The sequence below is a fragment of the Typopeltis vanoorti genome, chromosome 23 (genome assembly GCF_054136105.1).
Source record: "Typopeltis vanoorti isolate ZY-2024b chromosome 23, IOZ_Tvanoo_1.0, whole genome shotgun sequence".
In the NCBI taxonomy this organism is placed as follows: Eukaryota; Metazoa; Arthropoda; class Arachnida; order Uropygi; family Thelyphonidae; genus Typopeltis; species Typopeltis vanoorti.
Genome location: NC_143571.1, coordinates 40,474,926 through 40,495,279, shown reverse-complemented (window position 1 = coordinate 40,495,279; position 20,354 = coordinate 40,474,926). Strand labels below are relative to the sequence as shown.

Here is a 20,354-nt window from a genome sequence, read left to right as displayed (position 1 = left end):
AAGTTAAAGAGACAGTCAAGGAAAAGAATCTCTCACTGGGTCAAGTTCCAAATCAGTGGAAAGAGGGTGAGATTGTTCCAATTCATAAGGGAGGATAAGAGTAGGACTTTGAATTATAGACCAGTCTGTGTGTCTGGAGTTGTGGTTAAGGTATTAGAGAAGTTAGTTAGGACTAAGATTCAGAATTGGGTTGACAACAGAAAAATATTCTTTGGCAGCCAGCATGGATTTACTAAAGGAAGATCGTGCTTTAGCAATCTGCTTACTTTTTATAATAAAGTGACAAATGCATTGGATAAGGGTGTTGCATATACAGTGGTAGGTTTAGATTTTGCAAAGACATTTGATAAATTGTCATATGAAAAGCTGGTAATTAAATTGGAACAGTAGATTAGTTTGCTGGATTGGAGATTGGCTGTCTGATAGGTATCAGTGAATTGTCTATGGAGGAGCAATATCACAGAAGAGGAAAGTTACTTGTGGTGTAACCGAGGGTCTGTTTTGGGTCCATTGCTATTTAATTTGTATGTAAATGATATTTGGAGAGGTCTGAATGGTGATATGCAGTTTGCAGATATGCAAAGTTGGGAAGAGCTATCAGGAGTAGAGTGGATGCTGTAGCTTTGTAAGAGGATTTGAATACGCTGGCTGAATGGGTAAAAGTGGGGACGTCAAATCAATGTTGCAAAGTGTAAAGTTTTGAAATTTGGGAAGCAGAGATGGGATGTAGAGTACACAATCAGTAGAAATATCTTGGAAGTGGTAAGGAGATGAGAGATCTAGGAGTGATTTGTAAATAAGGACCTAAAATTTCGGGGACATGTTACTAAAATTGCAAGGACAACACAGTGGATAATGGGAATGATATGTAGGGCACTGACTTGTAGAAGTAAGGATGCCATGGTTCCTTTGTATAAGGCTTTGATCAGGTCACATATGGATTACTGTGCACAGATTTGGTCACCTGATTTTCAAAAAGATGAAGATGTGTTGGAAAAAATTCAGAGACGATTGACTAAGGGGGTTTCTAGTCTCTGGAATGTTGAGTATGACAAAATGCAATTTGCAGAAATTGGTGGATAGGAGGAGGAGAGGGATATAAGCTGTTAAGAGGTTATTACCAGTTTAACGTCAGAAAGGTTTTGCACATAATGGATGAAGATAGGAAAAGAACAAGAGGTCATCCACGGAAACTGTGTAAGGAGGGTGTGAGCAAGAGAGTGAGGAGCAGGTTTTCTGCATGGAGAGTGGTGAGTGATTGGAATGCATTGCCCGATAGTGTGGTGAGCACACAGACAGTGAATATGTTTAAGGCGTGGTATGATAAACGGTGTGTAAACTGTGGACCTCCCATGATGAGTCTTTGACTCCATGGAGGTTTTTTTTATAATAATAATAAAAGAAGAAAGCATATCTAAAGTTCCTAGCAAGTATGTCAGTTTATGCTCTTAAGAGAATAGAGAAAAATGTAAGAAAGCAAAGCAATGTGGAAAACTAGCTAAACAAAAGTCATGGGAAGACTTTGGTAAGAATACAGAAAATGATATCAGGAAGGTGATATTTATTTTCACCTTCTGATATTTCAGAGCTATGTAACCATTTGCTCTACCAACCCTGTATGAAAGAAAATAATGCACACCAATAAAACATCTTTTCTTCCAATGTCAACACCATTGCTAGAGCTGAATATAATGGCATCGACTCTACACGTGCTCTTCTATTAATGTGCATGCAGTCAAACGGCAAATCTCATAGCATGTGTACTAAAGGGATGGGGGGGGGTCAAAATTCAGTTACTTTTTTTTTGTGTCATACCGTACATGAAATTTGCAGTTTGCAACTCTCCCAATTTACAAAATTAAAAATGATTGAATTTGAAGCAGAAAAGTTATATAGGGGACAAAATAAAAATTCAAAATTTTTATGATATATTCTTGAAGGTGGTTATAAGGTAATATTAGCTCCAATCTGTTATTTTCATCCCTTCAGCCTTTTGAAAATAACGACCACCACAATTTTATTATCTTTTAAAGCAGGGGTCGGCAACCGGCAGCCTGCAGGCCTCATGCGGCCCAAACATGCATTTTTGGCAGCCCATTAAAAAGGTGGACCATACTTACATGCCATGTGTCCCATATGTTGAATTATTTAAATAATACATTTTATAATATGAATAATAAATTAAAAATAATTTTATACCTATACTTCTTGATATTGCCATGCAACTTGGTGCGAGTCAACCTTGTGAGTCATCATGAGTGGGGATAACAAAGGAGACTTTATTCGACAACAACAGAGATTTTGGCGCACATTAAATAACACATTTTCGTTAGAAAATATTTTATCGATGCTTGCCAAAAAATCAGGGAGACAGACATATTGTGATGCTAATATATATTACATTGTTTTTACGTGATAATAATTTTTCATAATAAAAATTGATAACTCAAATTTTTTTTCACTTACTATTTTCGCTTAATTAAACGCTTGCAGCCCGATTATTAAAAATAAAAGTTGAATGTGGCCCGCGAGTCTGAAACCCGCCGACCCCTGTTTTAAAGCATTCAATATACATCCATCAATTAAGATAATTTTTAGGATCATGAGTGGTGTGCCATGTAACAATAGCAAATGACAGAGGAAAAAAAAATATATATATTATGTATAAGTACATAAAGAATCAAATGTCTAACATCAAGTGTTGACAATATGAAATTACTTTGCCCACATAGCTGAATTACTGATATAAAAGTAAAAAAACTACATTTTTAATGTTTTATTTTGCTTTATATTAATGATAGTGACGTAAAAATTCTGCACAAGTAATCTGCTTACTTCACACCACTCAGAAAGATTTAAAAGTTATGTTTTGATAAATGGATGTACTAAATATGCTGAAATATTTAGTACATTCTAAAAAAAAAAGTTTATCATCAATTTATATATTTTTTTATATGTACCTTCAAGGTACACATAAAACTACATGAAGTTTCCAGTATTACTAATCTATCAATAATTTTCCTCCAAAGTAGTCTATTACTCATTTGAAAAGAAAAAAAATATATATATATATATACATATATATTTTTTCATTTTCAAAAAGTTTAGGTTGAAGGGATGAAAATAACCAATTTTGCTTTACCTACTCAAAAATTTCAAAATTTTATTTCATCACCAACAACTTTTTTGGGACTTCAGAGATAGCTGCTTTTCATTTTTTGCAAATGTTGAGGCAACTTTTTTTATAGAAGAAATGCTTCAATTAGGGCAATTCTGGGCATCAATGAAACACAAAAAAAAATTAGACATGAATTCAACATAGGAGGCTGCTGGTAAAGTATAAAATGGAGAAAAATAACACTTGGAACACCTAAAGCAGGCAGCCACCATCCTGAAAGAAAATTAATTTGTCTGAAAATTGCAATTAAACTAAAAAATAACAAAAAACTTGAACCTAAAAAAGGACAATCTGGAAATAAACAGTGATTATTTAAAATCTTTCAATATTGTGCAAAGCTGTGGATATTTTGAATAAAGGGGGGGGGGGATATCCAAAGAACAGGAGGAAAAAATAACTTGTTTTCACAAAAATCAATACGTTATGCAATTTCATCTCCCTCTCCATGATGTTTTTTTTTTTTTTTGTTTTTTGTTTTTTTTTTAAATTAAAGATTTGAACTGAGTGGAATTTTTAATATAAGATGAAGTATGACTAGTAAGTAAAGTTAAAGATTTAGCTAATCTGTTTGGCTAACTTAAAAGAGGGGGAAATCAGTAGCATCCACTATGGGATGGAGAGGATTATTAAATTTATGAATTCTAATCCTCACTAACATCCTTAACCTTGGCTCCAGAGAAACACAATTTTGTTACACTCTCCTCAAGTACTCCTCTTATAATGGAATTATCACATAAAATTCAATCCTTACTATATACTCCTTTTGCTTTTTCATAATCTGCTTTCTCTATTCCTAGCATCTCCTTCTTCTATCACTTCTGCATCATACTACCTGCAGGTGTTTCTCCAACATTTTAATCTCATGTTTGTGCTCTCTCTCTCTCTCTCTCACATTATTATCTGATCATACTCTTCAGTTTCCATCATTTCATTTTTGATGTCACTATTACACATACAAAATCAACCTTACTATACACAATTGCATTTTCTTGCATTCCATAATTCAATTCATAATTATCGTTCTTCTTACTCTCCCCCACACTTCTGGAACTCACTCTCAAAACACTTCTGGCACTCACTCTCAAAACACTTCTAGCACATGCACTCACTTTTTTTTGTGGAAAGAGAATTTCATTCTCTTTCCACAAATTTTTCATTCTACAAAACAAATAAAATTTGGCACATACTGAAGCAAACAAAATCATGCATGTTGAAATCACCTGTCATTATTGTGCACATACAGTGTAACAAAAATAAAAACTTTAAAATCACACAATCAAGCAAACAAAAAATGAATCATTCTTAAAAACAACTTATCTTTTGGCTCAAAAAAAAAACTCAACACGTAGTACCTTACATGTTGTAAACTCTTATGGTAAGACAATCCAGACACGCTCCTCCAGATGAATTGTGAAACTTTCTTGAAGCCGCTACAGACCTCCAGTAAGCTGGGTAGTGGTTTCACACTGGGTACTGAAATTCATTCACCACTTAAAGACATTCACAAACATCTATACCCAATAGTTTGATGTGAACCCATAACTTAGTGGTTGGAGAGTGAAAGCACCACTTATTCACAGCCAGCCAGGTCAGGCAACAAGGGCTAACAGTCAGAATTTAAACAATGAAAGATAATAAATTAAGAACACCAAAATAAACTGAATGGACATATCTTAAAATACTTACGCACTAGTTATTGCCCTATATCTTTCTTGACCTGCTGTATCCCAGATCTGTGCCTTTATTGTTTTCTCTTCAACCTGAATGCTCCGTGTTGCAAATTCAACTCCAATAGTGCTTTTACTTTCCAAGACAAATTCATTTCTAGTAAACCTGGATAAAAGGCTACTTTTACCCACTCCTGAATCTCCAATTAAAACAACTGTTTCAAAAAGAAAAAAAAAAAGAAAGACATGTATATCAGTGTTAAATGATCAATAGAGGATAAAGTGGCAAACATCCACTTACATTGCTATAATATCATTAAGTTAAAAATGCCAAGAAATTCTATTCTTGTATAATCCTTTATACAACTGTAAGCAAACGAAGTCTGCATGTGAAATTTCTTCGTGACTAAGCTACTTGTATATAGAAGCTAATGACTTAATGTTAGTTGCCTTAGTATCTGACAATGCAAAGTATACTATGCATTATGGCAAGGGCCACTACCTAGACTGGTTTTGATCTTTATTGAAGTACTGTTAAGGTGGAGTGGAGAGGGGAGGGATACGTCTCTCCAACCTTCTGAATGATCCACAAGATCACTCTTAAATCTCATTGAGTCATCCAAAAGAATCACCCATAAATTTATGAAAATCTCGTCAGCAACTCTACTCAGAGACAGGCAAAAATCTACAAACTAGCAGAACCACTCTGCTAGTTAGTGTCTTTGGGTTTGCTAGAATCAAACCCAAAGACAAACATTATTAAAATGTCATCAATGGAAGCAAAACCCAGGGATATCAAGGTTGAAGTAACGCAGAAGTCATATATATTTCATATACAAATGGTAAAAAGGCAAAACACATTATTATTAAAACAATTTGGATTAGAGCTAGTTGTAGAAAGTTTTTTTTGCTTGGTTATAAATTAAATTAAAAATGCAAAGAAATTATATTCTTGTTTATTCCTTTATCCAAGCATAAGCAAACAAAGTTTGCACCTGAAGTTTCTTAATGCACTAGGCTAGCTACCAAGACAATTAATGTGAAACTAAGGCAACTAGGGATACTAAGGCAATTAATGAAACTAAGGCAACTAAGGATACTAAGGCAATTAATGTGAAGTGTTATAATCAAGCGAAAAAATTTACTGCTATTATACCAAAATGATTATTATTTTTATGGCTATTTAGCCTATTTTTGTTTAGGAATACCCCTTAAGGGATACTCCTAAACAAAAATAGGATAAATAGCCATAAAAACAATATTTACTTAAAGGAGTAACATGGAAATTTTCCAGAAATAATACCCAAAATAATTAAATTATCACCATAACATTATAGTTTAATAGTGACAACAATGAGAAACAAAGGTAACCATTAACGTACACATAGCTACTAATAGAATGATAATACAAAATTTATCATTATGTCATTAACATCACAGTGGCATATTCCCAATGGCGACTATTTCGAAACCTTTTGCACACAGATGGTTCTGGGTTAAAATATTTGTCAAAAGAATCTACCAAATGTCTAACATCTAAAAAGAAAACTAGAAATGTGAATGAAGGTATGAGTGGAGCATGAGTTTTTCCAACCAGTGAGTTTTTCAGATGTAAAAGCTAAATCTGGCATTCAAACGTTAAAAAATTAACACAGGTGACGATCACTATGTGCATATACAAGAGTCAGGTGATTTTTAAAATATTTCTATGTGTTGCACTGTTCAGCATGTTGTGTGTGTAGGCATTCATGCTCACGCATTTGGTTAATGATGGCTAGGATGTATTCCAACAATTTGATACTTGAATTGAAAGCCAAACGGCTATTTTTCTGGCATCCTTAATAATAATTAAGGGGATACAAATGCCTTGTTGTTCAACTGCCAGTAAGCAAAACTCTAAGATCGAGAACTACGAATCTATGAGTTTCATATATACCGAAAAACTATCAGCGAATCCAAGTGTAAATGATCACTTGGTAGTACAACACCAATGAAGCAATGAGATCATGAAGTTTGCTGGGACTATCTACTGTAGGAATGTTCGCTTCAAGCCGCTAATCATGGATTGCTTTGAGCATTTTTTCGAGTGTGTCAATTTTCTGGGAGAAGGTTTCATCAAGCATGATAAAGTGCTGTTCCAGGCTATCCATGTGCTTGCCAAGGATTAGGAATTGTTTAATGGTGGGGAGGCAAAGGGGAGAGAAAAATGGCTGGCTGAGGTCACTTAAAAGTTCGAGAGCCAACTCATCTATTTTGACAGAAATGGCATGAGTCCACAATAACAAAAATCGCAAAGTAAACGTAAAATTCTTTTTCTTTAACGTAATGTCAAATCCCGGGGCAGAGCTGACTACTACCGGGTGCGTCCCCAGGTGGCGGATCGGGGAACAGCCTTCAGATATGGAGGCTAGCTGCGATATAAGCAGAGCAATCTGGCGAATAAGCAGCCGTGGACCAACAGCGAAGAATCTCCGGGCTCAAAATGGTGTCCACTTTTAAAATTGCAACTTGGAATGTAAGAACTCTGCATGAAGCTGGCAAATTAAGAAATGTCACAAGAGAAATGAAGAGGCTGGGCATCCGGATTTTGGGAATTTGCGAGACAAGATGCCAGGATCTGGAAAGTGTCAACAAGATAATACAACAATGTATTACTCTGAGAATGATGAGAACAAACATCGACATGGTGTAGCTGTAATAGTAGATGAAGAAATCAATAAATCAGTACTAAATTGGATTCCATTTTCTGAAAGGATAATGCTGTTACAACTTAAGGGAAACCCCGTTAACATAAATATCATCCAAGCTTATGCACCCACAGCTGACAAAAGTGAAGAAGATGTTGAAGAGTTTTATGAACACCTAAAAGAGATTAAAAACCTAACAAAGAAACATGATATAAACATAGTGATGGGTGACTTCAATGCAAAAGTAGGAAGAGGGGGTGATGGAGAAATTGTTGGCGAACATGGCTTAGGCACCAGAAATGACAGAGGAGATCGCCTAGTCCAGTTCTGTCAGAAAGAAGATCTAACAATAGCAAATACCTGGTTTAAACTTCCACCCAGAAGACTGTACACTTGGAAATCGCCTCAAGATAACCAACATAACATTGTCCGAAATCAAATTGATTATATACTGATAAATAAAAGATTCCACAGTAGTATAAAGAGTGCAAAGACTTATCCTGGAGCAGATATCTCATCAGACCACAATCCCATAGTTGCAGAAGTATGTCTTAGATTAAAATCAGCTAAAAAATCACAAAAGAAGAAAAAGAAAATTGATGTAGAAAAACTGAAAGACCCGAACATAAATAAAAGTGCCAAGACACAGCTTAACCTGCGATTACAACAGATTAACATAGAAGAAAATAAAAGTGTGGAATCTCTTTGGAATAGCTTAAAGAATGCCATTGTAACAACAAGTATTGAAGAAGTAGGTTATGTGAATAATATAAAACAACAGGAATGGATGACAGATGAGATTCTTTCTCTTATTGATACAAGAAGAATGTACAAAAACAAAGACCTAGCCAGATATACAGAAACACATAACATCATCAAGAAAAAAATAAAAGTCAAGGAAAATTGGATGAAAAATTTATGTACTGAAATTGAACTGCTTCAGAAGAAACATGATAATTTCAATCTGTATAAGAAAATCAACGAAATTTCCGGAAAACTGAGGAAAAAGCAAATAGTGTCTCTAAGAGATGAAAATGGAAAAATAGTTCTAGAAGAAGAGAATAAAGCACAGATTTGGATAAAATATGTAACAGAACTTTTCAATGATACTAGACAGAAGCCTATAAATATAAAAGATAACATTCAAGGACCAGCAATCATGAAATGCGAAATAGAGAATGCTATACGAACAAGTAAAACAGGAAAAGCCAGTGGACCAGATGGTGTGCAAACAGAATTTTTAAAATTAATAGAACCAGATAACATCAAACTTCTTGAAAGACTATTTAATGAAATATATGAAAGCGATGAATTTCCATCAGATTGGCTCAAATCTACATTTATCACTATCCCAAAGAAACCCAAAGCGAATTCCTGTGGTGACTTCCGACTTATTAGTCTAACGAGCCAAACATTAAAAATATTTTTGAAAGTAATTCAGAATCGCATTTATAGAAAAAGTGAAACACAATTCGGCTTTCGGAATGGTTTTGGTACTAGAGAGGCCCTTTTCTGTACCCAAATATTGATACAAAAATGCATAGAAAAACAGAAATCTATCTTTATGTGTTTCATAGATTTTGAAAAAGCATTCGACAAAGTCAGACACACTAACTTAATAGAAGTCCTTCAACAAACAAGGCTAGACGAACAAGACATAAGACTAATAACAAATCTGTATTGGAATCAGTCAGCTACCGTTCAATTAGACAACATTACCACCAGTGATATTAACATCAAAAGAGGAGTGAGACAAGGATGTGTGCTCTCACCACTCCTGTTCAACATATACGCAGAGGTAATCTTTAAAAAAGCATTGGAAGAATGTCCAGAGGGAATCACAATAAATGGAAAGATTGTTAACAACCTACGATATGCAGATGACACCGTGCTAATTGCAGATAACATTATGGATCTCCAAAAACTCATTGACAGAGTATACATAGAAAGCCAAAGAATGGGAATAAATATAAACATCAACAAGACAAAATACATGATCATCAGCAAACATCCAGCCTCATCAATGAAACTGACACTCAATGGGAAAAATATTGATCAAGTGTCAAGATATAAATATCTTGGTTGTTGGCTTAATGAACGGTGGGATCCAGAAATAGATATAAAGACAAGGATTGAAGTTGCAGGGCAGTCCTTCATGAAAATGAGAACACTATTCTGCAATAAAGACCTAAACATGGAAGTCAGATGCCGAATGCTGAAATGTTACGTGTAGTCTATTCTGCTCTATGGAGTTGAAACATGGACATTGAAGGCGACAACCATCAAGAAAATCGAAGCCTTTGAGATATGGCTATACAGAAGAATGCTAAAGATATCATGGACAGAAAAAATTACCAATGAAGAGGTCTTAAAATCCATTGGCAAAGCTAAACATCTTGTACAAATAATCAAGAAACAAAAAACATCATATCTTGGCCACATCATGAGAAACAGCAAATACCAACTTCTACAAACTATTTTGGTAGGAAGAATTGATGGCAAAGGAACTAGAAGAAGAAAAAGAATATCATGGTTTGACAACATCAAGACGTGGACAGGAAAGAGCAGTGCACAACTGCTCAGATTAGCACAAGACCGCAGTTTGTTCGCCAAGATGGTCGCTGACCTTCGATAGAAGATAGCACAATAAGAAGAAAGAAATGTCAAATTTGCAGCTCCAGCATTCTAAAGCTTTGAGAGATCTATCTGCAGTTGCGAGACTCAAAGAGCTTTGTCGTCGCTCTGTTTAGTTGCCACCATCTTTGCTTCATGCTCCAGGCATGGCTACACACTGGCTTCTAATGCTTGGTTTGGCCAGTATTAAAGTATGAGAAAACTTTTTTTTTTTTAATGCTTAAAGTACTTATGGTTGATTTAGTGAGCTTCAGTCCATTGAGAACTGTTGTACTTTCTTTTGGGGCAGAAGGTTAAGTGAAATCACTCTTAAAGCATTATAATAACAGAGCACAATTTCCAAGTAACACAATCCAAAAAATGCCACCTATCATCCTTGGAGTATGTGTTAGTACTAAGAAGTTGGTAATTTTGTAGTCATTCATTTGAGTCAAGAATAACTCTAGCATTTCCTTTATCTGCTGGTAGCATTACTATTTCAGAATTCTCTAGCAATCTCATATCAATCCTATTCCAAAAAAAGGGTAACAGAAATCTACTGTCAAATGCCATAGTCTCTGTTTTCTCCAAAATAATGGAGAAAGTCATCAATAGCAAACTCCTTCACTACTTAGAGGCCCACAAATTCCACTATTCAATATCCGCAGCTGACCTTGAAGCTTACATCTCCCACCACTGGACACATGGCATGGAAAGAGTCTAAGAAACTTGTGCTGCTGCTGTCCTTGACATTTCCAAAGCTTTCAACTGCCATCCTTCTGTCTCCAGAAGATGACAAGAACAGCCAGTTTTCTGTCATCTTCACATCTGTAACTGGACAGCCAGCTTTCTCTCTGGTCCTTTTCTGCGAGTCATGATAAACTGCTCACTCACTTCGAGCTTCACCACCAATCCTGGAGTGCCTAAGGCTCTGTCCTCCTATCACCTACTCTTTCTCCTGTACATAAATGACCTACTCACAATAACCACTAATCCCATCCATAGTACTCTCCACTCATCCTAATCATTTGACAAACCGTTTGATAGTACTCTGACATCCCAGATTACAAAATTATCTAAAACTAGTGCCTTAACTATTGATCTACATACTGTCCTCCAATGGCATGAGGACAACCTTATGGTCAATGCCATCAAAGCATAGTCGCCTTTTCATATGCAAAAGAGATCCCAGCTCACCTACCCTTACCCTCTCAGTTATACACAAATCAGATGAGATCAGATCTCTTTGCTTGGACTGATGTTTACCTCCAGTCTTTCCTGGCATAAGCACATCACATAGCCTCCCCAGCATACAAGAAGCTTGACATTCTCTTTTGTTCAAGAGCTTATGTTAAACCCACCAACTCTTTGCTATATACAAATCCCAAATCTGTCTATGTTTAGAATACTACTCACATGTTTGGGGTGGTGCACCTAAAACTTCCCTTGAAATCCTTGATGCCAACCACAGGCATACAATTAGGTTCATAGATATACCTCTCTTCCAGACTCACTTCGACCTCTATCTCACAGGTGCAGTTTTTCAGCACTGTGTCTATTCTACAGATATACATCCATGGTCACTGTTCCAGTGAATTGGAAACCATCATTAATCCACTTTCAGTTGCACCTGCTAGTACAAGAGCTGCAGCTGCACAGCATCCCTTTACTGTGTAGCTGCAAACACACTGAACTTGCTTCTATTCATCTTCTTTTATTCTGTCCACCTCTGTCCCCTGGAACAGCCTTCCTCAAGAGGTATTGCCAAACAACTACAATGGCCAACTCTTCAAAAAAAAAAATAAACTTCAATAAACTTCAATCTCGGTCCTCTTCTGCATTCCACACATGGCATTGATGTACCTATAGGTCCCTTGAACGCTCATGTATGGGATCAATATCCTAATCCTGTGGCCTCCTCTCTTTGAGAAGATTGTAACTGATTACTAGGGAGATATGACACAAGGTAATTTCCTGTTGCTTTCCTTGCCACAAGTATTTATGACTGTAGCCATGTGTGTTTACAGGACCAGTTTGCCTGCTTTGAGGGATGAAAAACCCAAGTTACTGGAAGAAAAAACCCACCACCTCAATATGAGACCGGTTAACTCGCCTTTAGCCAAAAGAGACCAGATAAAGGTTCATCATGTCATTGAACCCAGGTCTTTCCAACCACAGGGGCTTCATCTATACTGACAGAGCTACAGAGGCTTGGGATCAATATATATACATACATAAGTTTGAGGGTTTTACTACATTTATAGCAAATGCTGAGATGAGATCACTACTCCAATTCATAAAACCATAACATGATTCACTAAAATATCCTGGTGTTTATAGGCTCTGGTGCAAATGCAGGTCATCTTATTATGGACAGACAAAAAGAATCTAACGAGCAACTCATTGAAGAATATATCCATCAAAGATACTGAATACCAAAGAAGTGAAGCCTCAGCTTTGTCATCCCATGTACTCTCTTCAGCTGACCCACAGGACGATTCAACAATGAGACATCAAGTGTTATGAGATAAGTCTGAACCATTACACCATTGCTATGACATAAGAGAAAAATTTAGGAATCCTTGAAATGGCACTGGATCCTAAACCCAAAGTATCAACTTGTCAGAATACATCCTACCTTCGTTAACAAAATATATATACAGGTATCCCTTGCTTAACACAGGATTTGATTAACGTGGCAAAATTAATTGCAGCAATCCCTTGATATATGCGGCAAGAGTTTTGATTAACGTGCCTTTAATCCTGCAGAGCTCGCAGCTGATCTGACAGATACATGCAAAATGTTTAATTTAATATAAATATTCTTACACAATTCAGTATACAGCTTGGATGTCATGAGTTGCTGTGCATTCTTATGTGTCAGTTTGGTATAACACATGTTATGTAAAGGTTTGTGATATTTTACAGTAAATCGCATCTGAGAGATACCGCGACCTCCGATGTCAGTATAGTATGGTTTAGTTGTTTTTTTATTCTTTGTTCAATAATTTCTAGACTGTAACTGAAAATAAACCATCATGTTACTGAAATAGAGAGTCAAAGGCTTATTTATCATAGATGTCCTCTAGGAGATGTGCTTTACATTATGGAAAATACTAAGGAAAGTGATCTGGAGCTTACTCCACCTTTACTACGAGTTGCCCATAAGATTGCTTATGCTTGCATTCGCCAAAACTTTTAGTTTCTATATATTCGGCACGAAACTCTTGTAGTTTCTATATTCGGCACGAAACTCTTGTAGTTTCCATATTCGGCACGAAACTCTTGTAGTTTCCATATTCGGCACGAAACTCTTGTAGTTTCCATATTCGGCTATGAAATAATGTTGGATTCAATATCCACTTAATTTGTACCATCATATATTCTATTTGCAGTGTTTTTTATTTATGTTTTATTGCTTGTTTGCCGAGGTCTGGAGAGTCATTTTGCTTGTTATCGTAGAATTTATGCCGATAAGAAAAAAACTAAAACTGTTCAAACAACTCTTGATAACTTCTTTTGATAAAAAAAATTGCAGTAAATAATGTAGGTACAAGTATTTATTAAACATTTACTTTGCATTCATTTTTTATCCTTCCTAAAAGAGTACCATATAAAACGAATTATTAATACGGTAATCGATCATGGACGAATTGTAATTTTTACCATTGATTATTAGATTTGATTAACGTGATTTTGATATACGTGGTAACATCGAGGGATTAATTAACCGAGTTAATCAAGCGATATATATATATATATATATATATATATATATATATATATATGCAGGGTGAAATCAAAATTCCATGTACAAACTTTGAGGGGAGGTAGAGAACATCAAAATCAACCATATTCACATAGGAAAACATGACTGGAAACGCCACCCAAAAGTGATAGGTGGTGCTGTTCGCCAGCACTCCAGGTGAGCAATTGGGGCTTCCTCATTCAAGCTTTCGATGTCGTATGAAGAACGTGCGTCGTTTTACAAACACTGAGATGGCAGACATGCACCTCGTTTACGGGTTAGCTGACGGTAATGGATGAGCCGTTGTACAAATGTATCGCGAAAGGTACCCAAACAGACATATACTGCATCACCAAATGTTTGCGCATTTGCATCAGAATTTGTGTGACTATGGATCATTCAGGGATCGCAGGAATGATAGTGGGCGACCACGATCGACACAAAATCCCGCCATGGAAGAGGAGGTGTTGCATGCTATAATCCAGAGACAAGCACAAGTGCCATTGCTTCTGCTATAGAAGTATTACGATCCAGTGTATTGCGGGTTTGCACTCCGAGTCCTTACATCCATTTCATCTGCAACGGTCCGGTTACTGATGGCCGAAGATTTTCCTCGATGTGTGGAATTAGCGCAGTGGTTTCTGCAGAAAAGTGCCGTAGACCCGGATTTTCCAACTTGTGTTTTGTTCACAGGTGAAGCTTCATTTCCCACGAAAGGATCTTCAATCACCACAATGCCCATGTGTGGGCCATGAGAACCCACATGCTGCACAACAACAAAGCTTCGTCATTAATGTATGGGAAGGTATCATCACTGACTGTTTAGTCAGCCCATACCTGTTACCACCCCAACTGGACTCCCAGAAGTAACGGACCTTTCTGGAAGAAGTTCTGCCAGATTTACTGAACAATGTTCCAATGACTGTGTGTCGACGGCAGGTGTGGTTCCAACATGATGGGGGCTCCAGCCCATTTTGGCATTTCTGTGCATCAGTATTTGGACAGGTCCTTTGGGGCTCGATGGATTGGGCATGGTGGACCCGTCGCATGGCCCCCACGTTCACCTGATTTATCGAACATTGATTTCTTTCTGTGGGGGATCCTTGAAGACATGGTGTACGAAATGCCTGTTGCCTCTGACATGGACCTCGTGGCAAGAATCGCCATCAGCACTGCTAATATCCGGGAAACTCCAGGTATTTTTGAAAATGTACGGCAATCAATGCGTCATATCAGTGTCAGGCATGCATCACTGCTAATGGTCGTAACTTTGAGCACCTGATGTGAAACCATATTATGTATCCAACTACTATTGAACTGTTCAGTTACGCCTAATAAAGTTTTTTACACTACTTACTGCCTTGTGTTATTTCTGTATCTTTGTGTCCCTGTTAGTACCTTCCGGTGGCGTTTCCGGTTATGCTTTCCTATGTGAATATGGTTGATTTTGATGTGCTCTATCTCCCCTAAAAATTTGTACGTGGAATTTTGAACCACCCTGTATATATATATATATGAATGCATAAACTTGAACATGTTCAATAATGCGACGCACAATTAGAAATATTTTTAAAATCATCAGACTCTTGTATACCTATATAGTGTTGTCACCTGTGTTAATTTTTCACTAGATTTAGCTCTTATACCTAAAGGAAATCTATGGAATTATTATAAATGCTTTTTTTTTTTTTTTTTTACTGCTAATGTCACCTCCCCTCAAAGTTTGTACGTGGAATTTTGAACCACCCCGTGCATGCGTGCGTGTGTGTGTGAATGCATAAACATGAACGTGTTCAATAATGCATAGCATAATTAGAAATATTTTTAAAATCAGACTCTTGTATACCTACATAGTGGTTGTCACCCGTGTTAATTTTTCACTCTCTACTAGATTTAGCTCTTATACCTAAAGAAAATCTATGGAATTAGTATGAAATGCTTTTTGTTTTTTAAATTAGACTAATTATTAATATCTTATTCCAGTTTTTCAGCCTTACATACTCATATAAAGATGCCAAGAAATTATATTCTTGGATCAAGTCTTAAACCAAGAATATAATTTCTTGGCATCTTTAATAATATAACCAACTGAAAAAAACTTTCAATATCTGGACTATCCCTAGTCAACAATCAGTGATAGTTGACAAGGAATAGTCCAATTTGTCAACAATTTGCCAAACAGCTAGTCCTGCAACACAGCATCCTATCACAATGCCTCTTTCAAACTCCGCCAGTTCCCTTCCTGCAGTTTCCATTTCAGCCGGACACAGTTGCATTGACGTGGGAGCAGAGCATCATATTCCACCAATTTATACCAGCTGCAAACATGCGACTTGCTACAAGGCACAAAGCACCTTTCCCATGGGAATGTTCTAGAAAAAGCTACTTGTGCAAACCCCCCCCTCCTCAATTATTAAATGATATGTCCTAGTAAGTCAATAGGAGTTCCATAAAGTGATTAGTGATGCTGCATCTGTGTTTTCTTAAAGTTAAAAAAATTTTCTTTAGAATGTTATTTTTTATAAAATAAAAAAAATATTCTGTTTTCTCCAGTCTGCAGGTATCACCAGCTAGCAAAATCTACTTGCCACAGGCAAGTATATTTGGCAAACCCTCTATATTATGCACACATACAAATTATCACATCAAATTCCTGGTATGTACAATACTTCAAAAGAGAATACAGAATACTATTATAGTACTACATAAAAAGTTATATAACTTCCTATCAACAACTTTTCTTCGAATTAGTCTTACCCGCTAGGACTCCAATAATATCAGATCTTATATTTCAGCCTTCTAAATCACTTTCAACTTCATCAATGAATCAACATCTTGGTGTAAGTCTTTTTCTGGCATTGTAGTATCAAACACCTGTCTTGCTAATCTTTCCTTTCCTGTTAAAATGAAAATACCACCTAATCTTAGCTCTGCTCACACATTCCTGAATGCCAATAACATCAAGTTCCTTTCTAATAACTTCATTTTAAATATGATGCCACTGATGTCACCTGTTCACTCCCTTAATTTTTCTCTGAACTCTCATAACCGTGTGGTCTCCAGTGTTTGATCAATGGTTTTATTTCTAAATCAAGCCCTCAAATCCAAAAACTATCTGGAACACTTCTTGTATACTGTTAATTTAGTATTCTGGCTAATTTCTCTCTCTTATTCCAGAACTTATTCCAAAAAAAAATTAATTCTTTTTCAATAATTATTCCAAACATCTAGAATATCCTTATCTTCAGTTTTCATATCGCCTTTATCACCTCTGATTCCTTTTACAGTATTCTTTCCTTTATTTCTGAGCTTTTCCAGTAGCATCCACAACATTTTGCCATCTTATCCATATCACCAGCTTTCCATCTATCTCCATTCACTCAAATTTGTATAACAGATTTTAGTTCAGCATCTGGTCATATCATCATGTAGCCAAGTATTTGACTAAAATGAAAAACAAAAGTGAGTAAATTACTAAGGCAGGACATACACTCACAAAGCTGTGCTGCCCCACAGCATAGAGGAGAGAACCATAATAAAATATCTACTCATTCCTGAATATACTGTTAACTAAGTTTTCCAATAGTTTAACTACCACTCTTGAGTTAGTAATTGATCTAGTTCACCACCTCTGCCTAAAAGCCTCCTTTATGTAACAAAACTTCTCTTGTCATTTTTCAGCTCCCTTGAGACTGTATCATAGCTGAGATTTAAATAAAACAGATTGGTCAGATGGACATAGGAGCAATACATCATCCAATCCTATGTATTCACAATGATATTAAATAACATCCTAACCACCTCCAGTTCATCTATTTCTATTCTTGAACTGATCACTTCACTTCAGTACATGCAATATTTCCACCTGGCTGATATACCCTAGCAAGTAATCACTGAGTAACTAAAATATATATCTTCTGTTTATCAGTAACTGTAATACCTCCACTCAGATAATAGCAGAAGAAATAGTAATTCAACTATTTATTTTGCTTTGTCGCCTTCCTATCATCAACGTCCATTTAAAGTTCTTCTTTTCAGGAATTATGCATTTGCATGTTCTGGCTTCAGAGGGTCTTTCCATCTTGCATAAGGCTGGTTCTTACCAAGTAAAAAATTTCTACAATTCAGATGTTTCAACTGGAAAATTCCATTAAAGATATCCTGCCATAATCATTCTTCCTTTTACTCACCACATAGTCAAACTCTGGGATTTCTTTTAATTCTTGCTTGGCTAATTTCCTCTTGTAACCTTGCCATCCTCCTCTACTAGCCATCCTTCTTGCCTGTGTTTTGCACTGCTACCAAGCTTACTGATTACCCTTCATTACATTCTCACTTTAATGTTTCCTTTTTTTCTATAGTTCCTATTTAATGTAGCTATTCAACCATTTACCTCCAACGTGAGATATTCTCTTGATTGGTGCACAGGAAGATACTACTTCCTCAAATACCTCTTGATCATTTACCATGTGCAGCTAGCATTCTTTTCCTGTAGCTTCTAATGCCATGGTACTGATAAAGCCATTTCCTCAGTTTTTCATAATCACCAGCTCTGCAGTTCCACATATACTTCTTTCTTAACTTAAAGTTCCACATGTTTAGAAACCTCAAATGCCAAACTGCATGAGATATGGAGATATCTTCTGAGCACTGTCAATCACTGGGTCTCCTCAATCACATATTGTTTCAGTTAATTATCTCTTAACAGCTATATAAATTCCATTTCCAACCTGTTCAGCACACCCTTTCCTCTTTCCAATCTGTCCCAATAGTTGAAGTCCTCCCTCTCCCCATCATAATCAGAGCCTGTATTCATTGTATTAATCTGCCAATTCATGGCACTGACATCTTTCTACGCACCCTCTAGCTTACAGCTTCATCTGATTATGTATTTTGTCCTGTTGCTCTTTATGTCACATCAGGTAGCCTCAAATGTACTTCCTCCCGCAGCATGCTTAATTTCTACTTTGTTGATAGCAATTCTTCTGATATCATCTGATATATCCCCCACCAGCCTGTTCTCTCTGTTTCCCCCCCTGATAATACAATACCTCTTATACTGTTTCCCTATATTATTTTCCATCAACTAAGTCTCATCCACTGAGAATTTTGGGCTAATTTGAACTAATAATGCCTCATCCATATTCTGATGTTTCTACCACTTTTATATACAAACTGAGTTATCCCCTCAGCTCACAACTAAACTTACCTCTTGCAATGACCATTCAGATTCTTAAGTGGAGGACCTTTTTCCCATTACTAAATTATTACCATTTTCACATTCAGTTACACCAGGGATACCTGAACACTTGCTTACCCACATCCTGCCCCCTCCTCCCCCAAAAAAACCCCTAGGCTCTATGATTGTTTATTTCTAATCTCTCTCTCTCTCTCTCTCTCTCTCTCTCTCTCTCTCTTTGAGAACAACGTGCTTTCTGTGGACACAAAGTCCAATCATTCAAATACAATCCACTAGATATGTACATGCATGCTTTTAACCTTCTGTTTATCAAATTCACTCCACATATCTACAACTTACACCATTCTTTCTGCACAACCTATGCATCAGTTCATTTGCAATCATGCCCTGTCTTCTCAATTTCCTCCTATCAAGTTTTTACAATCTTTATTCTCTCTTCTTTTTCACTTCTTTTAGTAATCCTTACATATTTTCTCTCATTCTTATACTTAACTATTCATGCATTCTAAATGCCTTTCTCTCATCCCCATACTTATAACTTTATGCATTCTAACTGGCTTGCTAACATCCATAATCTTTGCATAAGAATATATCCAGGTCTATTAACAGGCCCACCAACATGAAAGTGCAGGCAAAAAATTTGGATGCTGAAGATCAAAGGTATTCAAAGTTCAGCATACATCAATGCTATGGCAGATTGAACATCGGCTTTCTTTCAGACTTCTGAGATTTAATCTAGTCAAGTCTACAAATTGTGCATTTTATTATGGCTATCTGAAGTATATCTATAGCCCCAACCTTTTAGACTCGCTTTTAAACATGAATGGCACTGGAGTTAGGTATCTGGAGAAACTGTTAGTCAATGGGAAAATTCATGTACCATTTTCTTAAGGCATGCAAGATTTATCATGTGATCAACCCCCATGTGAGGATGGGGATGATCAAAAAACGTATATGTAATAACTCATGTCACTGAATAAAATGGGTTGATCATTAAAGGAAGCAAGGCTGTTTATAGGTGTAAGAGGTTGAAAGTTTATTTTTCACTTGGTCAGACTATAATAAATTAAGTTTAATCCTTTATCCAAGTGTGTGCAAACAAAGTTTGTGCCTGAAAGTATCTTCAGGACTGGGGTAAAGTGGTACAACACCGGGCAACTCCTTGCAAAGGTAGAGCAAGCTACCAACACTCCTATCTCAGTATCTCCCATAATGCAAAACAAATCTCCTTGCGGATATGTATAATGTTATGCATTAAGGG

General features: G+C 36.3%; 1 protein-coding gene across 1 annotated transcript in view; it reads right to left on the bottom strand.

Moving 5' to 3' along the window:
• The window catches only part of Rab11 (RAS oncogene family member Rab11), a 152,921-nt gene that overhangs the window by 112,419 nt on the left and 20,148 nt on the right, over positions 1–20,354 (bottom strand). Inside the window, exon 2 of the mRNA XM_090412835.1 lies at positions 4,865–5,060. Coding sequence (XP_090268961.1) covers positions 4,865–5,060 — 196 coding nt within the window. The remainder of the gene's footprint in view (positions 1–4,864; positions 5,061–20,354) is intronic.